This window comes from Pseudophryne corroboree, chromosome 4 (genome assembly GCF_028390025.1).
Source record: "Pseudophryne corroboree isolate aPseCor3 chromosome 4, aPseCor3.hap2, whole genome shotgun sequence".
Classification (NCBI taxonomy): Eukaryota; Metazoa; Chordata; class Amphibia; order Anura; family Myobatrachidae; genus Pseudophryne; species Pseudophryne corroboree.
Window position 1 is genome coordinate 116,864,488 of NC_086447.1, and position 26,883 is coordinate 116,891,370.

The 26,883-nt window shown below is 47.5% G+C and overlaps 1 protein-coding gene across 3 annotated transcripts in view; it reads left to right on the forward strand.

Moving 5' to 3' along the window:
• NBAS (NBAS subunit of NRZ tethering complex) overlaps positions 1–26,883 on the forward strand; it is a 1,316,984-nt gene that overhangs the window by 431,043 nt on the left and 859,058 nt on the right. For all 3 annotated transcript variants that reach the window (XM_063915380.1, XM_063915382.1, XM_063915381.1), the window contains 2 exons: positions 12,814–12,936; positions 24,389–24,491. In XM_063915380.1, coding sequence (XP_063771450.1) covers positions 12,814–12,936; positions 24,389–24,491 — 226 coding nt within the window. The remainder of the gene's footprint in view (positions 1–12,813; positions 12,937–24,388; positions 24,492–26,883) is intronic.

The window sequence follows — 26,883 nt, forward strand, 5'->3', positions numbered from 1 at the left end:
GGTGGCCATGGCAACAGCTGAAAAATCCACCTTTTGTTACCCCAAGTCACATCTCAGCAGAAAAGGACACAGTCTTTTCAGTCTCAGTCCTTTCGTCCCCATAAGGGCAGGCGGGCAAAAGGGCCAGTCATATCTGCCCAGGGGTAGAGGAAAGGGAAGAAGACTGCAGCAGGCAGCCCATTCCCAGGAACAGAAGCCCTCCACAGCTTCTGCCAAGTCCGCAGCATGACGCTGGGGCAGTACAAGCGGACTCAGGTGCGGTAGGGGGTCATCTCAAGAGTTTCAGCACGCAGGGGGCTCACTCACAAGTGGACTCCTGGATCCTACACGTAGTATCCCAGGTGTACATTGGAAATTCGAGACGTCTCCCCCTCACAAGTTCCTGAAGTCTGCTTTACCAACGTCTCCCTCCGACAGGGAGGCAGTATTGGGAACAATTCACAGGCTGTATTCCCAGCAGGTGATAATCAAAGTACCCCTTCTACAACAAGGGAAGGGGTATTATTCCACACTATATTGTGGTACTGAAGCCAGACGGCTCGGTGAGATCTGAAATATTTGAACACTTACATACAAGCGTTCAAATCAAGATGGAGTCACTCAGAGTAGTGATAGCGAACCAGGAAGAAGGGGACGATATGGTGTCACTGGATATCAGGGACGCTTACCTACATGTCCAAATTTGCCTTCTCACCAAGGGTACCTCAGGTTCGTGGTACAGAACTGTCACTATCAGTTCAGACGCTGCCGTTTGGATTGTCCACGGCACCCCGGGTCTTTACCAAGGTAATGGCCGAAATGATGATTCTTCTTAAAAGAAATATGGACGCTTTCCTGATAAAGGCAAGGTCCAGAGAACAGTTGGAGGTCGGAGTAGCACTATCTTAAGTAGTTCTACGACAGCACGAGTGGATTCTAAATATTCCAAAATCGCAGTTTTTTCCGACGACACGTCTACTGTTCCTAGGGATGATTCTGGACACAGTCCAGAAAAGGATGTTTTCTCCCGGAGAAGAAAGTCAGGGAGTTATCCGAGCTAGTCAGGAACCTCCTAAAACCAGGAAAAGTATCAGTGCATCATTGCACAAGGATCCTGTGAAAAATGGTGGTTTCTTACAAAGCGATCCCATTCGGTAGATTTCACGCAAGAACCTTTCCGTGGGATCTGCTGAAAAAATGGTCCGGATCGCATCTTCAGATGCATCAGCGGATAACCCTGTCTCCAAGGACAAGGGTGTTTCTTCTGCGGTGGCTGCAGAGTGCTCATCTATGAAAGGGCCGCAGATTCGGCATTCAGGACTGGGTCCTGGTGACCACGGATGCCAGCCTGAGTGGCTGGGGAGCAGTCACACAAGGAAAAAATTTCCAGAGAGTGTGATCAAGTCTGGAGACTTCTCTCCACATAAATATACTGGAGCTAAGGGCAATTTACAATGCTCTAAGCTTAGCAAGACCTCTGCTTCAAGGTCAGCCGGTATTGATCCAGTGGGACAACATCACGGCAGTCGCCCACGTAAACAGGGCGGCACAAGAAGCAGGAGGGAAATGGCAGAAACTACAAGGATTCTTCGCTGGGCGAAAAATCATGTGATAACACTCTCAGCAGTGTTCATTCCGGGAGTGGAAAACTGGGAAGCAGACTTCCTCAGCAGGCATGACCTCTACCCGGGAGAGTGGGGACTTCATCGGGAAGTCTTCCACATGATTGTAAACCGTTGGGAAAAACCAAAGGTGGACATGATGGCGTCCCGCCTGAACAAAAAACTAGACAGATATTGCGCCAGGTCAAGGGACCCTCAGGCAATAGCGGTGGACGCTCTGGTAACACTGTGGGTGTACCAGTCAGAGTATGTGTTCCCTCCTATGCCTCTCATACCAAAAGTACTGAGAATCATAAGAGGGAGATGAGTAAGAACGATACTCGTGGTTCCGGATTGGCCAAGAAGGACTTGGTACCCGAAACTTCAAGAGATGTTCACGGAAGACCCGTGGCCTCTACCTTTAAGAAAGGACCTGCTCCAGCAGGGGCCTTGTCTGTTCCAAGACTTACCGCGGCCGCGTTTGACGGCATGGCGGTTGAACGCCGGATCCTGAAAGGGCATTCCAGATGAAGTCATCCCTACCCTGGTCAAAGACAGGAAGGATGTAACCGCAAAACATTTTCACCGCATTTGGTGAAGATATGTTGCGTGGTGTGAGGCCAAGAAGGCCCCTACAGAGGAATTCCAACTGGGTCGTTTCCTACATTTCCTGAAAACAGGACTGTCTATGGGCCTAAAATTAGGGTCCATTAAGGTTCAAATTTCGGCCCTGTCGAATTTCTTCCAGAAAGAACTGGCTTTAGTGCCTGACGTTCAGATGTTTGTAAAAGGGGTACTGCATATACAGCCTCATTTTGTGCCCCAGTGGCACCTTGGGATCTCAATGTTGTTTTGAGTTTCCTAAAGTCACATTGGTTTGAACCACTCACCACTGTGGACTTAAAATATCTCACATGGAAGGTGACGATGCTATTAGCCCTGGCTTCAGCCAGGCGTGTGTCAGAATTGGCGGCTTTATCATATATAAAGCCCTTACTTAATTTTTCATTCTGACAGGGCAGAATTGAGGACTCGTCCTCAATTTCTCCTTAAGGTGTTTTCTGTTTTTCACATGAACCAACCTATTGTGGTACCTGCGGGTACTAGGGACTTGGAGGACTCCAAGTTACTTGACGTTGTCAGGGCCCTGAAAAATATGTTTCCAGGACGGCTGGAGTCAGAAAATCTGACTCGCTGTTTAGCCTGTATGCACCCAACAAGATGGGTGCTCCTGCTTCTAAGCAGACGATTGCTCGCTGGATTTGTAATACAATTCGGTTTACACATTCTGTGGCAGGCCTGCCACAGCCAAAATCTGTAAAAGCCCATTCCAAAAGGAAGGGGGCTCATCTTGGGCGACTGCCCGAGGGGTCTCGGCTTTACAACTTTGCCGAGCAGTTACTTGGTCAGGGGCAAACACGTTTGCTAAATTCTACAAATTTGATACCCTGGCTGAGGAGGACATGGAGTCTCTCATTCGGTGCTGCAGGCTCATCCGCACTCTCCCGCCCGTTTGGGAGCTTTGGTATAATCCCCATGGTCCTTACGGAGTCCCCAGCATCCACTAGGACGTCAGAGAAAATAAGATTTTACTTACCGATAAATCTATTTCTCGTAGTCCGTAGTGGATGCTGGGCGCCCATCCCAAGTGCGGATTGTCTGCAATACTTGTACATAGTTATTGTTACAAAAATCGGGTTATTCTTGTTGTGAGCCATCTTGTCAGAGGCTCCTTCGTTGTTATCATACTGTTAACTGGGTTCAGATCACAGGTTGTACGGTGTAATTGGTGTGGCTGGTATGAGTCTTACCCGGGATTCAATATCCTTCCTTATTATGCACGCTCGTCCGGGCACAGTATCCTAACTGAGGCTTGGAGGAGGGTCATAGGGGGAGGAGCCAGTGCACACCACCTGATCCTAAAGCTTTTATTATTGTGCCCTGTCTCCTGCGGAGCCGCTATATCCCCATGGTCCTTACGGAGTCCCCAGCATCCACTACGGACTACGAGAAATAGATTTATCGGTAAGTAAAATCTTATTTTCTCATATTCAAATGCATAATAAATCTGAACCCACAATTTCTTGGTTCAGATTGTATCTATACAGTCTAGGTATCAGAACATATAACTTAGTGCTCTTGTGGCACACACATCGGGCTGCTTAACTGTTCCACAAGGATGAGCCCACACAGGCTGCTGCTACCTGCACTGCCTAGTATACTCTGTAATACAGACCTCATCAGTGACATGTGACATGTGATAACGCTGTGCAGCTTCCCTTTATGCTGCTTCCTATGTGACAGATGTGTAATATTACAGTGCCCCTCTCCATATTGCAGAGAACACGCAGCGGCAGGCCTGTCTGTGTAAGTTATCACACGTTGCCAGCAATATGCTTTTCTTTCAGATTTCTTTGGACCTTAAAGTCAAGCAGCAAAAAGTTTTCTTAAAATATGTTTTGCCTGGAAACCGAAGCATAAACTATAAATTAGAAACAGATGGGCATTATGTCCATGTTCATTGTAGCCGTCGGCTTGCTATTTGCTAAAGAAATATTTCGGTATGGTGCTCTTTGATTTAGTGATCAACTCTGCCAAGCAAACACCAAATCAAATCATAAATATCCCTGTTTCATGGTGTCAGTGGCAGTGCCCGAGGAGAGCGTCACCCGATGCAGGTAGATGTCTGATAAAAGACTGAACGGTGGAGCCTCGGAGTGGCCATTTTTCATGTTTCTTATTATATTACTAACGTAGCAGTGTCATGTGAGTGTTGTCCTAGTCGCAGGCAGGTAGAAGAAAAATAACACATTTTACAGTTCTTCTACCTGGATTTTGCCCTCTTCAAAGCCTGTAGCCTGCTGCTTTGTAGCAGGATCAGGTAATGTATGAGACCGAACTATATAATACAGAGTGTTGGTTATATTATGTCGGCATACACTAGATCAATGGAGGGAATTCAATAAAATGCGATATTGAATAAGGCTAAGAATGAGTGCCCAGGGCTTTTCAGTTAGCTGCATCGCGCACAGCGCTTACATCGGAAGATGCAGGTTACCGCGCCTAAAGATAGCGGTTTATTCATAGTTAACGGCATTCTCTGACTTAAGTGCTGGTTGTAGTGCTGTTAGGATGGGCGGTAAGGCTGCAACTCACATTGCGGCACCAGTAGGATTTCTGCTCGCACCTCTACTTGTGATCTTTCAGCGAGGCTAATAGAATAGCTCTGGGCACTCCTTCCGACGCTATTCAATAGCACTTTTAATCGAATTCCCCCCAATAAGAAAATGTTGACACTATTGTAATGTCAGCATTGTTGGAATGTATTTTCTCTGACGTCCTAGTGGATGCTGGGAACTCTGTAAGGACCATGGGGAATAGACGGGCTCCGCAGGAGACTGGGCACTCTAAAAGAAAGATTAGGTACTATCTGGGGTGCACTGGCTCCTCCCTCTATGCCCCTCCTCCAGACCTCAGTTAGAATCTGTGCCCGGCCAGAGCTGGGTGCTCCTAGTGGGCTCTCCTGAGCTTGCTAGAAAGAAAGTATTTGTTAGGTTTTTTATTTTCAGTGAGATCTGCTGGCAACAGACTCACTGCTACGTGGGACTGAGGGGAGAGAAGCAAACCTACCTGCTTGCAGCTAGCTTGTGCTTCTTAGGCTACTGGACACCATTAGCTCCAGAGGGTTCGAACACATGGCCTGACCTCGATCGTCCGTTCCCGGAGCCGCGCCGCCGTCCCCCTTGCAGAGCCAGAAGACAGAAGAACAGATGAAATCGGCGGCAGAAGACTCATGTCTTCATTAAGGTAGCGCACAGCACTGCAGCTGTGCGCCATTGCTCCCACAGCACACCACACACTCCGGTCACTGTAGGGTGCAGGGCGCTGGGGGGGGGGGCGCCCTGGGCAGCAATTATAATACCTTTTGGCACAAATTACACACATAATACAGTCTAGCGCTGTATATGTGTGCAAACCCCCGCCATTAAGTCACACAAAACGCGGGCCTTCTTCCTCAGCACACCAGCGCCATTTTCCCTTCACAGCTCCGCTGGAAGCACGCTCCCCAGGCTCTCCCCTGCAGTATCCAGGTACAAAACGGGTTAAAAAGAGAGGGGGGGCACATAAATTTAGGCACAAATCGATACAAACAAGCAGCTATTGGGAAAATCACTTATTAGCAGTGTAAATCCCTGTGTTATATAGCGCTGTGGTGTGTGCTGGCATACTCTCTCTCTGTCTCCCCAAAGGACTTTGTGGGGTCCTGTCCTCAGTCTGAGCATTCCCTGTGTGTGTGCGGTGTGTCGGTACGGCTGTGTCGACATGTTTGATGAGGAGGGTTACGTGGAGGCGGAGCAGGGACAGATACATGTGGTGTCGCCCCCGACGGGGCCGACACTTGATTGGATGGATATGTGGAAGGTCTTAACCGACAGTGTCAACTCCTTACATAAAAGGTTTGATGACGCAGCACCCTTGGGACAGCCGGGGTCTCAGCCCGCGCCCGCCCAGGCGACTCAGAAGCCGTCGGGGGCTCATAAACGCCCGCCAGCTCTGATGGTAGACACAGATGTCGACACGGAGTCTGACTCCAGTGTAGATGAGGATGAGACAAATGTACAGTCTACAAAAGCCATCCGATGCATTATTACTGCAATGAAAGATGTATTGCACATTTCTGATATTAACTCGGTTACCACCAAAAGGGGTATTATGTTTGGGGAGAAAAAGCAGCCAGTGACTTTTCCCCCATCTGATGAATTAAATGATTTGTGTGAAGAAGCGTGGAGTTCCCCTGAAAAGAAACTAGTGACTTCTAAGAGGTTACTGATGGCGTACCCTTTCCCGCCAACGGATAGGTTACGTTGGGAAACATCCCCTAGGGTGGACAAGGCGCTAACACGCTTATCAAAAAGGGTGGCACTGCCGTCTCAGGATACGGCCGCCCTAAAGGATCCTGCGGATAGAAAGCAGGAAGCTATCCTGAAGTCTGTGTATACACACTCTGGTACTCTACTGAGACCTGCTATTGCTTCAGCCTGGATGTGTAGTGCTGCAGCAGCATGGGCTGATACCCTGTCAGACAACATTGATTCCCTCGACAGGGATACTATTTTGCTAACCATAGAACATATAAAAGACGTCGTCTTATATATGCGGGATGCACAGAGGGACATTTGCCTGCTGGCATCTAGAATTAATGCAATGTCCATTTCTGCCAGGAAAGTATTATGGACTCGGCAGTGGACAGGTGATGCTGATTCTAAAAAACACATGGAGGTTTTGCCTTATAAGGGTGAGGAACTATTTGGGGACGGTCTCTCGGACCTCGTTTCCACAGCAACTGCTGGGAAGTCGACTATTTTGCCTCAGGTTCCCTCACAGCCTAAGAAAGCACCGTATTATCAAATGCAGTCCTTTCGGCCTCAGAAAGGCAAGCGGGTCAGAGGAGCATCCTTTCTGGCCAGAGGCAAGGGTAGAGGAAAGAAGCTGCACCAGGCAGCCAGTTCCCAGGAACAAAAATCCTCCCCTGCTTCCACTAAGTCCACCGCATGACGTTGGAGCTCCACAGGCGGAGCCAGGTGCGGTGGGGGCGCGTCTCCGAAACTTCAGCAACCAGTGGGTTCGCTCACAAGTGGATCTCTGGGCTGTACAAATTGTATCTCAGGGATACAAGCTGGAGTTCGAGGCGACTCCCCCTCGCCGTTACCTCAAATCAGCCTTGCCAGCTGCTCCCAGGGAAAGGGAGGTAGTACTGGCGTCAATTCACAAGCTGTACCTCCAGCAGGTGATAATCAAGGTCCCCCTCCTTCAACAAGGCAGGGGTTACTATTCCACAATGTTTGTGGTACCGAAACCGGACGGTTCGGTGAGACCCATCCTGAATTTAAAATCCTTGAACACTTATATAAAGAAGTTCAAGTTCAAAATGGAATCGCTCAGGGCGGTTATTGCAAGCCTGGAAGAGGGGGATTTTATGGTGTCGCTGGACATCAAGGATGCTTACTTGCATGTCCCCATTTTCCCACCTCACCAGGAGTACCTCAGGTTTGTGGTACAGAACTGTCATTACCAATTCCAGACGTTGCCGTTTGGTCTCTCCACGGCTCCGAGAATATTTACCAAGGTAATGGCCGAAATGATGATACTCCTTCGAAGAAAGGGAGTTATAACTATCCCGTACTTGGACGATCTCCTCATAAAGGTGAGGTCCAAAGAGCAGTTGTTGGTCAGCGTAGCACTCCCTCAGGAAGTGTTGCAACAGCACGGCTGGATTCTGAATATCCCAAAGTCGCAGCTGATCCCTACGACGCGTCTACTTTTCCTGGGAATGATTCTGGACACAGAAGAAGGTGTTTCTCCCGGAGGAGAAGGCCCAGGAATTGTCATCTCTGGTCAGGGACCTCCTGAAACCAAAACAGGTGTCGGTGCATCACTGCACGCGAGTCCTGGGAAAGATGGTGGCTTCTTACGAAGCAATTCCCTTCGGCAGGTTCCATGCAAGGATCTTTCAGTGGGATCTGTTGGACAAATGGTCCGGTTCGCATCTTCAGATGCATCGGTTGATCACCCTGTCCCCAAGGGCCAGGGTGTCTCTGCTGTGGTGGGTGCAGAGTGCTCATCTTCTCGAGGGACGCAGATTCGGCATACAGGACTGGATCCTGGTGACCACGGATGCAAGCCTCCGAGGATGGGGGGCAGTCACTCAGGGAAGAAACTTCCAAGGACAGTGATCAAGTCTGGAGACTTCTCTACACATAAATATATCGGAACTAAGGGCCATCTACAACGCCCTGAGTCAAGCAGAGCCCCTGCTTCAAAACCAATCTGTACTGATTCAGTCAGACAACATCACAGCGGTCGCCCATGTAAACCGCCAGGGCGACACAAGAAGCAGGATGGCAATGGCAGAAGCCACAAGGATTCTTCGATGGGCGGAGAATCACGTGCTAGCAATGTCAGCAGTGTTCATTCCGGGAGTTGACAACTGGGAAGCAGACTTCCTCAGCAGGCACGACCTCCACCAGGGAGAGTGGGGACTTCATCAAGAAGTCTTCACACAGATTGTAAACCGTTGGGAACTGCCACAGGTGGACATGATGGCGTCCCGCCTCAACAAAAAGCTAAAAAAATATTGCGCCAGGTCACGGGACCCTAAGGCGATAGCTGTGGACGCACTAGTGACACCGTGGGTGTACCAGTCGGTTTATGTGTTCCCTCCTCTTCCTCTCATACCCAAGGTACTGAGGATAGTAAGAAAGAGAGGAGTAAGAACTATACTCATCGTTCCGGATTGGCCAAGAAGAACTTGGTACCCAGAACTACAAGAAATGACCTCGGAGGACCCATGGCCTCTGCCTCTCAGACAGGACCTGTCACAGCAGGGGCCCTGTCTGTTCCAAGACTTACCGCGGCTGCGTTTGACGGCATGGCGGTTGAACGCCGGATCATAGCGGAAAAGGGCATTCCGGATGAAGTTATTCCTACGCTGATAAAGGCTAGGAAAGACGTGACAGCAAAACATTATCACTGTATATGGCGAAAATATGTTGCTTGGTGTGAGGCCAGGAAGGCCCCTACAGAGGAATTCCAGCTGGGTCGATTCCTGCACTTCCTACAGTCAGGAGTGACTATGGGCCTAAAATTAGGATCCATAAAGGTCCAGATTTCGGCCCTATCTATTTTCTTTCAAAAAGAACTGACTTCACTGCCTGAAGTTCAGACGTTTGTTAAGGGAGTGCTGCATATTCAGCCCCCTTTTGTGCCTCCAGTGGCACCTTGGGATCTTAACGTTGTGTTGGATTTCCTGAAATCCCACTGGTTTGAGCCACTTAAGACTGTGGAGCTAAAGTATCTCACGTGGAAGGTGGTCATGCTGTTGGCCTTGGCTTCAGCTAGGCGTGTGTCAGAATTGGCGGCTTTGTCATGTAAAACCCCGTATCTGATCTTCCATATGGACAGGGCAGAATTGAGGTCTCGTCCCCAATTTCTCCCAAAGGTGGTATCTGCGTTTCATTTGAACCAACCTATTGTGGTGCCTGCGGCTACTGGGGACTTGGAGGCTTCCAAGTTGCTGGACGTAGTCAGGGCTTTGAAAATCTATGTAGCCAGGACGGCTGGAGTCAGGAAAACTGACTCGCTGTTTATTCTGCATGCACCCAACAAACTGGGTGCTCCGGCTTCAAAGCAAACTATTGCGCGCTGGATCTGTAACACGATTCAGCAAGCTCATGCTGCGGCAGAGTTACCGCATCCTAAATCGGTAAAAGCCCATTCCACAAGGAAGGTGGGCTCTTCTTGGGCGGCTGCCCGAGGGGTCTCGGCTTTACAGCTTTGCCGAGCTGCTACTTGGTCGGGTTCAAACACATTTGCTAAGTTCTACAAGTTTGATACCCTGGCTGAGGAGGACCTTGCCTTTGCTCATTCGGTGCTGCAGAGTCATCCGCACTCTCCTGCCCGTTTGGGAGCTTTGGTATAATCCCCATGGTCCTTACGGAGTTCCCAGCATCTACTAGGACGTCAGAGAAAATAAGAATTTACTCACTGGTAATTCTATTTCTCGTAGTCCGTAGTGGATGCTGGGCGCCCGTCCCAAGTGCGGATTGTCTGCAATACTTGTATATAGTTATTGCTTAACTAAAGGGTTATTGTTATGAGCCATCTGTTACTGAGGCTCAGTTGTTGTTCATACTGTTAACTGGGTATGGTTATCACAAGTTGTACAGTGTGATTGGTGTGGCTGGTATGAGTCTTACCCTGGATTCCAAATCCTTTTCTTGTTGTGTCAGCTCTTCCGGGCACAGTTTCCTTAACTGAGGTATGGAGGAGGGGCATAGAGGGAGGAGCCAGTGCACACCAGATAGTACCTAATCTTTCTTTTAGAGTGCCCAGTCTCCTGCGGAGCCCGTCTATTCCCCATGGTCCTTACGGAGTTCCCAGCATCCACTACGGACTACGAGAAATAGAATTACCGGTGAGTAAATTCTTATTTTTTTTTGTCTATGTCATATTGTTGACATTCCCACTAGGGTTAGCGTCACGCTAACCCTAGTGGGAATGTCAACATTATGACAGTGTGGACATTTCCGACGTCAACATTAATGATGTTGACATCAATGTCAACCTTCTACAAACCAAGTTACTGTACAATTTAATCTGATCACAGGAGACCTCCATCGCCGGCATCTGTTGCCAAGAGGCGACCGTTCTGGTTTCTGTTTTCTATTTTCATTTACTTTTTAATTTTTATTTATTTAGCTATTTTGTTATACTTACTTTGCCATTTTTTTCCATATGGAAAGTACTAGAGGTAGAAACTAAGGGTGGGTACACATCTGGCCATTAGCGGCACGGTTTGCTGTACCGTAACAACAAACTGTGCATATATCTTGAAGTGTATGCTTAATTGCCGCGGGTCACGTGGCCTCTTCCGGTCAGCCGCGCTTCACGGCCAACCGGATGATATTCCACGCGGCGCCATGCATATAAGGACGGAACAGTGATTGTTCCGTTATTCATTAAATCTTCCTGGTATGTACCGGCAACCTGGCATGGTCCGGGATGAAAGGAAATCACCCCGACCATTGGCCCGATTACCGGTCGTTCTAATGTATAGCCGACAAAGTCACTTTATTACATGTACAGCTTTATTATCTAGTTACAACAGTTCGGGAATTGGCTTAGTGGCTACAAGCCCTCTCTGAATATGATGCAGAGAGATTTGTTGCAGTCCCAGTGTCCACTCCTAGTGACCTTGGAGAATTTATTTAGGGCCTTATTCGCACGCAACTGTGCATGTGTGTCCCCTACAACGCGTGCGTTACACAGAGTGTACCCACAGAGGGGCTGTTGCCATCCATTCAGACGGTGTGAGAAAGGTGGCAGAAAAGTGATGAACGTTCCTGGGCGGTGGCTGCTAGTGCTCACAAAAATTGTCCGTTCAATGGGCGTCACGGACGTGTTAATGCAAGCGGCTCCACTCACAGCTACACAGCCGCATACATAGGAGGCCAGAGTCAGACAGAGACACTGCAGCTGTTACAGGGCTGGTGCAATTCTGGATGACGGGACCGATAGTGGCGTGTAAGAACGCACCAGTCAGTATCACAGTGTGCTTGGGCAGTAAAAGTGGGGGCTTCTCAGTCCTTGCACATTCCTCCACACGGATGTGGGCAAGGAAATGAGTCTGTATTGCCACTTGTAGTGTTAGGCGAGTAGAGTGAGGGCAGGTGTTATGCGCGTGCACGCCTGAAAAGAGGGTATGGCCCTGTTGCTGTCACGCATAGGGGCATGCCCAGCTCTTACAGACATGCTGGACTGCCTCCAAGCCTTCTGCTCACTGTGAATAGTCTATTCACCCGGCGCCGGTGACCGGTAGCCTCATCTTTACACAGCCGGTGGACACTGCGGCCCGCAGATGGTAAGGCACAGGCAGGCTGTTTTATCATGGCGATACTGATAGGGCAGTGCACATTTTGTAGTTTTAAAACCGGACAGGACACAGCGCTAAAACAGCCTAGCATGAACGCTACACTGGCAGAAGCTCGCAGGTGGACGATTGCCAATAGACGCTGCTGAATGCGACTCGGGTCCTTAGTCTCCAAAGTACATGTATAACAGAGGGAGACACCGCCAAACAATGACATCCACAGATTTCATGAAAAGCAATGACTTTGTTGTGCATAGTACATTAGTATACAGTAATAGAGCTTCCAGATGGTTTTGCTACAGTTCTTCCTGATTCCTTGTATTTTTATATTTTATTTCTCTATATCAGATGGAAATAAGCAGGTTCTGTCCCATTTCTAGTTTGATGTTCAGCTGCTGTATGAAACACAAATCTTAACTATAACTTAACGGTTATTTTAAGATACAGATGTAGTAGAATTGTTTTCCCATTGCGGCACAGGGCAAATGTTACAAATTCACTGGGAGAATATGATAATGATCTGTTTAATTAATAAGCTAAATACTGTAAGAAAAACTGCTCCATCTGCGTTTCATGATACATAGGCAGCTAGGCTGGTTTGTTTATTTGGTGCGCCATAATACAATTATGTTTATGTCTTTGAATGTTTACTACTGGTTTCCTGTATTTTGTACGTCAGATTTGGGTTCCACGTTAAACGATTTAATATGGCTTTAAAACCAGTAAAAGAAAGAGTGAAGTGATTCTTTCTATGTAGAAAGTGCTTATTATAATTGATTTCCACATGTTGATTTGTGTTGTCAGTGTGTCTGAGATCTTGGAGAAGCACGGCCTGCAGAAACCCATATCGTTTGTGAAGGAAACGCAAAACAGTCTAGAAGAAGCTCATAAGCTGATTGTACGCCTCACCCGGCACACGGGTCGCAAGTAAGGATCCTTACCGTCTTGTGTTTAAGTTAATGGACTTGTTTTGCTCAGCACGTCTTCTGGAACACTGTGGAAAGCAAAAGAAACTGACACTTGCAATTAAAAACCATGTTGTGGAGCCACAGCAAGAGAGTTGTGCAATTATAGATTAAACCTTCAGGAAAAAAAAGGTTATTTTATTATACAGTTACTGTGCTTCTATTTATTGGACAGCGTCTTACAGTAGGTGTTACAAGTGAGCACTCTTTTATTGATTTAGAATCACAGTGTGAGTGCAGCAGTCACATAGAATGTGGCAGCAGGTAAGAACCATTTGGCCCATCTAGTTGCCCTTTCAGGTTGCGGTTATTAGGGTTAGGGGTAAAGCTGGGTACGCACTGGAGCGACGGGCGTTCATTCCGACATCGTAACGAACGCCCTAGAGCCCAGATTCTATGTACACATTAGACTTGAGTTTTATGAAGGATAGAATGATCATGTTCTGTCTTTCCCAAGCATAAACAAGGCCGCTAGTGATATCGCTTGGTTAGATGTGCAGCACATTAAACCTGGCGACTGTCGCTAGGGACCGCGGGATCGCTCGATCACCTGTACACAGTGAGCGATGTGAACGATTTGTGGTTACGAAACGGCAAATCGGCCCTACTTCACTCCAGTGTGTACCCAGCTTTAGAGTTGGTTTATGATTATTATTACATTTTATGTTTAAGGCGCCATAAGTGTCTACGTGTCTACAGTAACAGTAAGACAGTACAGGGCACACAGAACATTACATTACATTACAGTAACCAAAACATAAATAGAGCAGAAATAACAATTAACAGTACAATTATCGGTGCACATTACAGCTGGCAAGCGAGGTAGTAATCAGCGAGGAATCACCAGTAGCAACGGCGCACCTAGCAGGAGTAGAGCCGCTGGAAGAGATGAACGGCTACTGTATAAGTCATCTCTCACTTTATCATTGAGGCATTTATCATGTACTGGGCTGTATGAGATGACCACACACAGGCTGTTCCTGACACTCGACCCCAAGGGGCACACATCAGGATTATAGTTCAGTCGGAAAACATACATACTGTACTGTAGATAGCCAAACGAGCTGGGATCTGAGTGTAGAGCTTTAGTGGATGACTACTGGCGGGGCCAGCTGTGGATTGTAGACTGTGATTGTGACCCTTTTCTGCAGACATACTGTGATTTCAGGCCTGCTTCCTCAACTTTAATAATCATATTGAAAAGTGCCTTTTAGGCAGAGGGAGAGACGCTTCAATGAGAATATCTCCCAATATCTTGATAGCATACATCTATAGGACACCTGTAAAGCATATTTGCTGCGTAGAACTGTCCAGTTTGCATACTTTATGAATCGTCTTAATATATAATGTGTTATTTTATTATTAATGTTAGGACAGTGAGTAATATGTGGTTCCTTAACACCATTCTATTTTCTTTTGTATTTTAGCATTTGGCTTGGTAGTCTGAGTAGAGTTATTTCTTAGGTTAGGATACCACACAGGTAGAATGCTGTTACTCATCTCTCCCAGACAGAGATGGTGGTTCCCTTCTTTTGCCACGGACCCCGGCCGCCCAACTCTCCGGATACACAATCCGAGAGTTGCGCCGTGCGAATCTCCGCTGCCACCAGCAAAGACTTTTCAACGTATTACGGACGTTGCAGGTGTCTTTAGCTTCACCTGTAATCACCAATCTCAATATCTCATGAAAACAATAGGTAACGTACTTCACTTGGCTTGACTTGGGTTCAAGAACACAGCAGTCAGATCTAATTATCTTTTTATTATAATTAAGAAATATCTTCGGGTTTACAATGGTAAAAAGATTACAAAGAATATAAGGAGTTTAGAAAAGATATACAGGTTACTAGCAGTCTCAATAAACAAAAAGAGAATAATTTCAGAAGCCTAACTTGCTCAACCTCAGTTAGCCTTCTGTGTGGAGGGATCTCACAATGTAAGGTATATATGGTGCATTCCCAGCTCCTAGCTGCTTCCCTCAGAGAATGAACAGAACAGTGTGTGTGTGTTTTCCTGTTTATGAACTCTGTAATTGGGCGCTGCGGAACCCTTGTGGCACCATATAAATAAAGGATAATAATAATAATTCTGCGAGATACAGCAGTTCATATTCCAAATCTTACTACACACAGGGCCGCCACTTAGGTTAGTGTCACCACTGCCAGCTTCCTTGTACAGGCATCCCATAGAGCACAGCTGGAACTGAGCTAGATCTCATCAGCACTGAGCCTGGGTACAGTATCATTTATTATACAGCGCACACATTACACAGCGCTGTGCAGAGAATACTGCAGGCATTCACACAAGCCCCTGCCCTAGTGACGCTTACAATCTATATTCCATTCCACATAGACACATACACACTTGTGGAATGTGGGAGGAAATAGAAGCTCCAGGAGAAAGCCCACACAAACGTGATGATATATGGAAGAAGCCTTATAGAATAAATGGGGGGGTATGCCACTTCTGATTGGGATGCGGTCAAGATGCCGCCGGCCGGAATCCCGGCGGTCGAAATACCGACGCCGGAATCCCGACCGCATATTCCCGACATATTCTCCCTCCGTGGGTGTCCACGACACCCATAGAGGGAGAATATAACAGTGTGCCGAGTGTAGCGAGGCACCGTGCCCGCAGCGTGGCGAGTGAAGCGAGCCCGCAAGGGGCTGCGTTCCGCTCGCCACCCCTGTCGGGATTGTGTGGTCGGGATTCCGGCGTCGGTATTTCGACCGCCGGGATTCCGGCCGGCGGCATTTAGTACTGATCCCTTCTGATTAGCTCCTTTGTCATTATACATTAACTTCTCTTTTCCAGCCATAAATCCATTGTAACCTGGAAAATCTGAATGGAAAAGAGAAATATAATGACTGTGCCTTTTGTGTATATTTTTACCCCATAAAAAGAGAGATAGTATTATGTTATTTGCAGCTGTCAGAAAGCACTATAACAATTCTACACAACACGCTGCCTATTGAGGCTCATCCCGGGATCCGTTTCATTATTTATTATTTCACTTGCGCTTTTGTGATTAAAAGCATACAATGCCATTTGTCTTTCTCCAACCTTGGAAGCTCCGCTTCTCGTTTAGGGATATCATTCTTGTAGATTACTCTATTGATTGGATGTTGTAATTACCTATTCCTCTCCAGTCATTATTTCAATTCTAACTGCAAATAAAAAAACAAAACAAAACATAGCAGGCGTGTTGTCTCTGACCCGGAGGTACATTGCAGGGATTGTACATGGGTTGTGAGAGTTTTTCGCTTTCAAATAGACGGTATAGAAATTTGGGCGAGTCAGTAATGAATACACAATGGTGATTTCACCTCCGAGAAATCTCTCGCTGACGAGCTATTGATTTGTAATTGTATACATGGTTCCTGCCATTTACAATTATTTTTCTACCGAAAAACCGATAAAAGAAACAAAATAACTATGTATTCGGGGAATATATATATATATATATATATATATATATATATAAATGGTTTGTTCATTGCAAAAATCTGTGCATACAGTATGTGCTGCATGAGGCAGAGTCGCACCTGCATTAATAATATGAGTTATTTACAGCACAGCCGACACTAGGTAATAAACACGTTGTCATCCATTGCTGTGCTTTTTATTCATTGGTGTTTTATTTCCTTGCGTTTGTATTTTTTTACTTTCTAAAAATAACATTGTAGATCAATATACAGTATAAAATTAGCATGAGTGTATATAGAGAGTATATACGTACAGTAGTTTAAGGAAAAAATAATAGCTGTAGGTACAGTAGCAGTGAGGGGTGTGGAACTACTCTAGACACGTGTTGACTACATTATAGAGTTAAATAACAAGGACGATTTGGGGAGGGGGGGTGCAGGAGGGGGTACCACCATAGGTCTCCGATGGCTTCTGCAAAAGCCTCCTTCTTATCTCCCTGTTTTATGTACAAATCTGCTGCTCATTTATTGATAAGGACATAACACATAAGCCATGAAAGACACAACCTGTTTGATTAGGATTGTTCCTGATGACCTCAATTAAATGTGAATGACCGTGGCTGTACGCTGCGTTTCAGAGATGTATTAGTTGTGGATACTACGTCCCGGGTCACAGAGTGACACGTCTGTGTTCAGCGCACCATGACAGTACACAGTACACCCAATGACGCTGCTGAGGAGCACCGATCCTAAACTCATTGGGGTCACATGAAAGATGTTCATGAAAGCGCAGGACATGGCTCAGTGACGCGGATGGAGTCAGATCATCTGTGGCTGTGTTAGCAATTACATTGTTACATGTAGTGTGCAGAGACATGACTAAATCCAATACACATTTGTCATATATATATATATAAATATATGAGAGAGAGAGATCTCATATTTTTATACTATACTGTGGTATCCTTTTAGTATAATCCACAGTTTATGGCAGATGCAGTATATCTGGCACTTCATGATGTCATATTTGGAAGAGGGCTCTTGGTAACAATACAGAATAGACCTTTACAAAGATGCGTTGTTTGTGGGTTTATGTGGGGACCAGAGGGAGTGAATGTGCTGCCAGAGTCACTAAGTGGGACTTGGAGACCAGGAGCAGAGAAGACATGGGTGTTGGGGATAGAACATGAGGAAAGTGTACATGAGAACTTACATACATACTAAGAGTAGTTTTCTCTGACGTCCTAGTGGATGCTGGGAACTCCGTAAGGACCATGGGGAATAGCGGGCTCCGAAGGAGGCTGGGCACTCTAGAAAGATTTATGACTACCTGGTGTGCACTGGCTCCTCCCACTATGACCCTCCTCCAAGCCTCAGTTAGATTTTGTGCCCGGCCGAGGTTGGATGCACACTAGGGGCTCTCCTGAGCCTTTAGAAAGAAAGTATAGAAATTAGGTTTTTTATTTTCAGTGAGACCTGCTGGCAACAGGCTCTCTGCAGCGAGGGACTAAGGGGAGAAGAAGCGAACCTGCCTGCTTGCAGCCAGCTTGGGCTTCTTAGGCTACTGGACACCATTAGCTCCAGAGGGATCGACCGCAGGCCCAGCCTTGGTGTTCGGTCCCGGAGCCGCGCCGCCGTCCCCCTTACAGAGCCAGAAGCAAGAAGAGGTCCGGAAAATCGGCGGCAGAAGACATCACCAAGGTAGCGCACAGCACTGCAGCTGTGCGCCATTGCTCCTCACACACACTTCACACTCCGGTCACTGAGGGTGCAGGGCGCTGGGGGGGGGCGCCCTGAGAAGCAATAATAACACCTTGGCTGGCAAAAATACCACAATATATAGCCCCAGAGGCTATATATGTGGAAAATACCCCTGCCAGAATATAGGAAAAAGCGGGAGAATAGTCTGCGGAAAAGGGGCGGAGCTATCTCCCTCAGCACACTGGCGCCATTTCTCCTTCACAGATCCGCTGGAAGGAAGCTCCCTGGCTCTCCCCTGCAGTCTACACTACAGAAAAGGGTAAAAAAAGAGAGGGGGGGCACTAAATTTAGGCGCAGTATACTTTTATGTAGAAAAAGCAGCTATAGGGGACATAACTCAGTTAGTCCCTGCATTATATAGCGCTCTGGTGTGTGCTGGCATACTCTCACTCTGTCCCCCCAAAGGGCTTTTGTGGGTCCTGTCCTCTGTTGGAGCATTCCCTGTGTGTGCGCGGTGTGTCGGTACAGCTGTGTCGACATGTTTGATGAGGATAATGATGTGGAGACGGAGCAGATGCCATTAGAAGGGATGTCACCCCCTGCGGGGCAGACACCTGAGTGGTTGAGCTTATGGAAAGAAATGAGTGCACGTATAGACTCCTTACATAAGAAATTTGACGACATGCCAAATGTGGGACAGCCGACTTCTCAGCTTGTGCCTGTCCAGGCGTCTCACAGGTCATCAGGGGCTCTAAAACGCCCGCTACCTCAGACCCAGATGTCGACACTGATACTGACACCAGTGTCGACGACGATGAGTCTAACCTGGTGCCCACTAAGGCCATTCACTGCATGATTGAGGCAATGAAAGAGGTGTTACACATTTCTGATATAAATACAGGTACCACAAAGAAGGGTATTATGTTTGGGGAGAAAAAACTACCCGTAGTTTTTCCCCCATCAGATGAATTAAATGAAGTGTGTGAAGAAGCGTGGGCTTTCCCTGATAAAAAATTGGTGATTCCTAAGAAGGTACTAATGGCGTTCCCTTTCCCGCCAGAGGATAGGTCACGTTGGGAAACACCTCCTAAGGTGGATAAAGCGCTCACACGTTTGTCTAAAAAGGTGGCACTACCGTCTCCGGATACGGCCGCCCTCAAGGAACCTGCTGATAGAAAGCAGGAGGCTATCCTGAAGTCTGTATATACACACTCAGGCATTATACTTAGACCAGCTATTGCGTCAGCATGGATGTGCAGTGCCGCCGCTGCGTGGTCAGATAAACTGTCAGAAAATATTGACACATTAGACAGAGACACGATCCTGCTAACCATAGACCATATCAAAGACTCAGTCTTATATATGAGAGATGCACAGAGGGAAATCTGCCGGCTGGCATCTAAAGTAAGTGCATTGTCCATTTCTGCTAGGAGAGGCTTATGGACTCGCCAGTGGACAGGAGATGCAGATTCTAAAAGGCACATGGAAGTTTTGCCATATAAGGGTGAGGAATTATTTGGGGATGGTCTCTCGGACCTAGTTTCCACAGCAACGTCTGGGAAGTCAGCATTTTTACCCCATGTCCCCTCACAGCCTAAGAAGGCGCCGTTTTATCAGGTTCAGTCCTTTCGGATCCAGAAAAACAAGCGTGGAAAAGGCGGGTCCTTTCTGTCCAGAGGCAGAGGTAGGGGAAAAAGGCTGCGACAAACAGCAGGTTCCCAGGAGCAAAAGTCCTCCCCCGCTTCCTCTTCCAAGTCCGCCGCATGACGGTGGGGCTCCGCAGGCGGAGCCAGGTACGGTGGGGGGACGCCTCAAGAATTTCAGCGATCAGTGGGCTCGCTCACAGGTGGATCCCTGGATCCTTCAAATAGTATCTCAGGGGTACAAACTGGAATTCGAGGCGTCTCCACCCCACCGGTTCCTAAAATCTGCCTTGCCGATTGCTCCCTCAGACAGGGAGGCGGTGCTAGCGGCAATTCACAAGCTGTATTCCCAGCAGGTGATAATCAAGGTACCCCTACTTCAACAAGGCCGGGGTTACTATTCCACACTATTTGTGGTGCCGAAACCGGACGGTTCGGTGAGACCCATTTTAAATTTGAAATCCTTGAACACATACATAAAAAAATTCAAGTTCAAGATGGAATCGCTCAGGGCGGTTATTGCAAGCCTGGACGAGGGGGATTACATGGTATCCCTGGACATCAAGGATGCTTACTTGCATGTTCCCATTTACCACCCTCACCAGGAGTACCTCAGATTTGTGGTACAGGATTGCCATTACCAATTCCAGACGCTGCCGTTTGGACTGTCCACGGCACCGAGGGTATTTACCAAGGTTATGGCGGAAATGATGATACTCCTTCGAAAAAAGGGAGTTTTAATTATCCCGTACTTGGACGATCTCCTAATAAAGGCGAGGTCCAAGGAACAGTTGTTGGTGGGAGTAGCACTATCTCAGGAAGTGCTGCACCAGCACGGCTGGATTCTGAATATCCCAAAGTCACAGCTGGTTCCGACGACACGGCTACTGTTCCTGGGTATGATTCTGGATACAGTCCAGAAAAAAGTGTTTCTCCCGGAGGAGAAAGCCAGGGAGTTGTCATCTCTAGTCAGAGACCTCCTGAAACCAAAACAGGTATCGGTGCATCACTGCACGCGGGTCCTGGGAAAGATGGTAGCTTCTTACGAAGCAATTCCCTTCGGCAGGTTCCATGCCAGAATCTTTCAGTGGGACCTGTTGGACCAATGGTCCGGATCGCATCTTCAGATGCATCGCTTAATAACCCTGTCTCCAAGAACCAGGGTGTCTCTACTGTGGTGGCTGCAGAGTGCCCATCTTCTAGAGGGCCGCAGGTTCGGCATACAGGACTGGGTCCTGGTGACCACGGATGCCAGCCTTCGAGGCTGGGGGGCAGTCACACAGGGAAGAAATTTCCAAGGACTATGGTCGAGTCAGGAGACTTCCCTTCACATAAATATTCTGGAACTAAGGGCCATTTACAATGCCCTAAGTCAGGCAAAATCCCTGCTCCTACACCAGCCGGTGCTGATCCAGTCAGACAACATCACGGCAGTCGCCCATGTAAATCGACAGGGAGGCACAAGAAGCAGGATGGCGATGGCAGAAGCCACAAGAATTCTCCGATGGGCGGAGAATCATGTTCTAGCACTGTCAGCAGTGTTCATTCCGGGAGTGGACAACTGGGAAGCAGACTTCCTCAGCAGACACGACCTCCACTCGGGAGAGTGGGGACTTCATCCAGAAGTTTTCCAGATGCTGGTAAACCGTTGGGGAAAACCACAGGTGGACATGATGGCGTCCCGCCTCAACAAAAAGTTGAAAAGATATTGCGCCAGGTCAAGGGACCCTCAGGCGATAGCTGTGGACGCTCTAGTGACACCGTGGGTGTACCAGTCGGTTTATGTGTTCCCTCCTCTGCCTCTCATACCAAAGGTATTGAGAATAATAAGAAAGCGAGGAGTAAACACAATTCTCGTGGTTCCGGATTGGCCAAGACGAGCGTGGTACCCGGAACTTCAAGAGATGCTCTCAGAGGACCCGTGGCCTCTACCGCTCAGACAGGACCTGCTACAGCAGGGGCCCTGTCTGTTCCAAGACTTACCGCGGCTGCGTTTGACGGCATGACGGTTGAACGCCGGATCCTGAAGGAAAAGGGTATTCCGGAAGAAGTCATTCCTACGCTTATTAAAGCCAGGAAAGATGTTACGGCAAAGCATTATCACCGCATATGGCGGAAATATGTTGCATGGTGCGAGGCAAAAAAGGCCCCAACAGAGGAATTTCAGCTGGGTCGATTTCTGCATTTCCTGCAAGCAGGAGTGAATATGGGCCTAAAACTAGGCTCCATTAAAGTACAGATCTCGGCTCTGTCGATTTTCTTTCAAAAAGAACTAGCTTCAGTACCTGAAGTTCAGACATTTGTGAAAGGAGTGCTGCATATTCAGCCCCCGTTTGTGCCTCCTGTGGCACCTTGGGATCTCAACGTGGTGTTGAGTTTCTTAAAATCACATTGGTTTGAGCCACTAAAAACCGTGGATCTAAAATATCTCACGTGGAAAGTGGTCATGTTATTGGCCTTGGCTTCAGCCAGGCGAGTGTCAGAATTGGCGGCTTTATCATGTAAAAGCCCTTATCTGAATTTCCATATGGATAGGGCAGAATTGAGGACTCGTCCCCAGTTTCTCCCTAAGGTGGTGTCAGCGTTTCACCTGAACCAGCCTATTGTGGTGCCTGCGGCTACTAGGGATTTGGAGGACTCCAAGTTACTGGACATTGTCAGGGCCCTGAAAATATATGTTTCCAGGACGGCTGGAGTCAGAAAATCTGACTCGCTGTTTATCCTGTATGCACCCAACAAGCTGGGTGCTCCTGCTTCTAAGCAGACTATTGCTCGCTGGATTTGTAGTACAATTCAGCTTGCACATTCTGTGGCAGGCCTGCCACAGCCAAAATCTGTAAATGCCCATTCCACAAGGAAGGTGGGCTCATCTTGGGCGGCTGCCCGAGGGGTCTCGGCTTTACAACTTTGCCGAGCAGCTACTTGGTCATGGGCAAACACGTTTGCAAAATTCTACAAATTTGATACCCTGGCTGAGGAGGACCTTGAGTTCTCTCATTCGGTGCTGCAGAGTCATCCGCACTCTCCCGCCCGTTTGGGAGCTTTGGTATAATCCCTATGGTCCTTACGGAGTTCCCAGCATCCACTAGGACGTCAGAGAAAATAAGAATTTACTCACCGGTAATTCTATTTCTCGTAGTCCGTAGTGGATGCTGGGCGCCCATCCCAAGTGCGGATTGTCTGCAATACTTGTACATAGTTATTGCTAACTAAAGGGTTATTGTTGAGCCATCTGTTGAGAGGCTCAGTTGTTTTCATACTGTCAAACTGGATATAGTATCACGAGTTGTACGGTGTGATTGGTGTGGCTGGTATGAGTCTTACCCGGGATTCAAAATCCTTCCTTATTATGTCAGCTCGTCCGGGCACAGTGTCCTAACTGAGGCTTGGAGGAGGGTCATAGTGGGAGGAGCCAGTGCACACCAGGTAGTCATAAATCTTTCTAGAGTGCCCAGCCTCCTTCGGAGCCCGCTATTCCCCATGGTCCTTACGGAGTTCCCAGCATCCACTACGGACTACGAGAAATAGAATTACCGGTGAGTAAATTCTTATTTTTAACAGTTGGACGATGATCTGAGAAGAAAAGCAGGAGAAGGGAGGAGCGGTACGTGGGGATTTAGGAAGAAGGATGATAGACTTTACTCAAAAGGATTTGAATGCATGTTTAAGCTGGTTCATCTGGTAGAATGTTTGAGTTTGGGATGAGAGGCGGTAACAGTGATGGAGGTGTGGCAGTGATCCGTGTAAGGCTGTGTACACATCAGAACGATGTGATGCTGCATCATCTACAACCGGGTCCTGACATCAGCAAGTGCATACACCCTTGCCAATGTCAGCTGGGACGGGATTGAGGAGCTGCAGCATGGCCCTTTGATGCTGGATATGACCCGTGGGAGCGTGCATCGTATCCTGTATTGTGCATACACTCTATACAATATTGCAACGAATTGGACGATATCAGCCGGATCGTATGCGATATTGCATAGTGTGTATGCACCCTAAGAGCGGAAAGGATGAAAGGGAATGCGGACAACAGTGAGGTTGGAGATGTAAGAGGGAGTGGAGCGATTGAGGGGCTTATTTATTGATATTGATGAAAAAAACACCAGAAAGTTACATACCTTGTTGCCACACATCACGTTGATTTGGAATACCTTTTTGGGGCATTTTATCATGCCCCCGATGCCTTTTTTTTTTTTTTTTTTTGAGTATTAATTGCATTTTTTGCTTTTAAGTAGTCAACTGAGTGCTTTGTGTGTGAGGGTGAGGATAGTGAATCGATGGGAATCCGGAGCCAGGGAAGGAAGAAGAGGAGGTATGGGGCCAATGCAGGTGGGCTAGAGAGGAAAATGAGACAAGCAGTATCATACAGGACAGATTGAAGTGGGAAAATAAGAGTTAGTGCAAGGTTACAGTAGTCAAGGCAGGAGATGATGTGTACGTGGATAAGAGTTATGGTGGAATCACTGGTGAGAGGTGGAAGCATCAAGAGTAAGATATTTTGAATGGGTGGGGTAAAGATGAGGGAGTAGGCCAGGGTGACACTCCGCAACATGCTTTATTTCATATTATAGTATATGTACTGTATATAACATCCATTTTGTAAAGTCTTGTTCATGTTCTCTTTTATGTCTGTTTCTCGTAGACAGCCTCCGGTCAGTGAGAGCCACTGGAAGGGACTTCTTCAGGATGTCCTGGAGATGCAGCAGAACGTGTACACGTGTCTCAGTGTGGACAACTGCTATGAGGTGAGAGAGACTATTTCTCCCCTTTCCAATACTAGATGTATAAGAAGACCATGCTCACTCTTTTTTTATTTGTTGCATAACTGTTTGTGAAATGTGCGGTGTCTGCAGTTTGTAAAGTGGTGTAATCATCTGGCGGATATTTCCAGCAGTGGTGTGATTAATAGGCACGTCTGGTGAAATGAATGGTAGTGGTGATTGGTTTTACGACAAACCTTGACACATTTATACACAATTACGGTTTTCCAAATTATGGGCAACTTCCCTTAGTTAAAATAGTTTTCTTCAGGAAGCACAATATACTGTAAAATGTCGGATTCCGCTGTGATTAGAAATATGGTGTAAATTACTGTATATGCCTGTCTGGACTTAGTATATAAAAGGCACAAATTTACAATACAGTAGTTTATACTGTTTATACTAGTTCATTCTGTTGTGACAACTGGGATTGCACTGTATGGGCCTGATTCAGACCTGTACACTAACCCGATGGTAAGGACACAGAGCCTGTGCAGGATCCGTTCTGTGTCCTCGCATGCAATGATTGACAGGCTGAGGGCATTTGGGGGCGGGGAAGGGGCGGTGACGGGGTCTGCCTCCATTTTGTGGGAGTGTCGATTTACTGACCTCGGCTGCAGCTCTGAGACGGAAATGGGGCATCATATTCAAAAGACTTGAAGCTGTAATTGCTGCCAAAGGAGCATCAACACAGTATTGAGCAAAGGCTGTGAATACCTATGTACATGTGATTTCTTAGTTTTTTTATGGGGTATTGTGTGTAGAATTTTGAGGGAAAAAATTAATTTATTCCATTTGGGAATAAGGCTGTAACATAACAAAATGTGGAAAAAGTGAAGCGATGTGAATACTTTCCGTATGCACTGTTTTTACAACAGATGCCTCCTGCTGCATTAGCATATTTGCGGTACGGTATTGCACAGCTGCTTCTCCGCATCTGCGCAACATCATACAACTCTGAGTCAGGCCCTATGTCCATAGCATTATAAATGGCCATTCATTCATGTATTTATTAAGTTATTTAGATATCACATACGTATTCTGCATCACTTTACAGAGATTATTTGGCCATTCACATTAGTTCCTGCCCCAGTGGAGCTTACAGTCTATATTCCCTACCGCATGTACCCACACATGTATACTATAGAATTTTTGTCAGGAGCCAATACATCTACCAGTATATTTTTGGTGTGCGGGCAGAAACCGCAGTACCCGCAGGACAGTTAGTGGTGTGGTGGGAAATAAACTCACAGTGCTGTGAGGCAGTAATGCTAACCATTACGCCAACCGTGTAATGGGGGTAACGCTGAGTTGATCGCAGCAGGAATTTTGTTAGCAAGTGGGCAAAACCATGTGCACTGCAGGGGAGGCAGATATAACATGTGCAGAAAGAGTTAGATTTGGGTGGGTTATTTTGTTTCTGTGCAGGGTAAATACTGGCTGCTTTATTTTTACACTGCAATCTAGATTGCAGATTGAACACACCCCACCCAAATCTAACTCTCTCTGCACATGTTAAATCTGCCCCCCTGCAGTGCACATGGTTTTGTCCAACTGCTAACAAAGTTCCTGCTGCAATCAACTTGGAATTACCCCCAGTGTGCACATTTGTTTCTCTTACATCCTAGAGGATGCTGGGGGTCCACATTAGTGCCATGGGGTATAGACGGGTCCACCAGGAGCCATTGGCACTTTAAGAGTTTGAGAGGGTGGGCTGGCTCCTCCCTCTATGCCCCTCCTACCAGTTTAGAAAATGTGCCCGGAGGAGCCGGTCACAGCTAGGGGAGCTCTCCAGAGTTTCCTTTGTCAAGTTTATTTTTAGAGTTTATTATTTTACAGGGAGGCTGCTGGCAACAGCCTCCCTGAAGCGAGGGACTGAGGGGGGAGCAGTGTCGCCCTGCGGGGTCTGAGCTACTGTCTCCGCTGACTGGACACTGAGCTCCAGAGGGGATAGATCGTTCCCCGCCACAGGAGATCGCTCATCCCAGCAGCATGCCGCCGACACCTTACAGAGCTGAAGATTGTGGCAAATGAGTTATCGACCCCCCTAACAAGCGGGGGGCCGGTGTGAAGATGGCGGCATCAGGGTAGGAGTGCAGTATTAACTGCGCTCCAGGAGTCTCAGCGGAATATAGTGCGGCGCTGTGAGGGGCACCCTGAGCCAGCGCCTACACCCTACACTGGTCACACAGCCTATCGGGGTTCCCAGATCTCAGCCAGCATCAATCCTCAGGCCAGTATAATCCTTTGAAGAGCGGGAGGACAGCGCCATTTTGGGGGCAGAGCTTCTCCTCAGAACGGATTCAGCAGTGTTCAGCGCCATTTTCCTGCCTGACAGCGCTGTCAGTGAAGAGCAAGTCCCTCCACAGCAACTCCA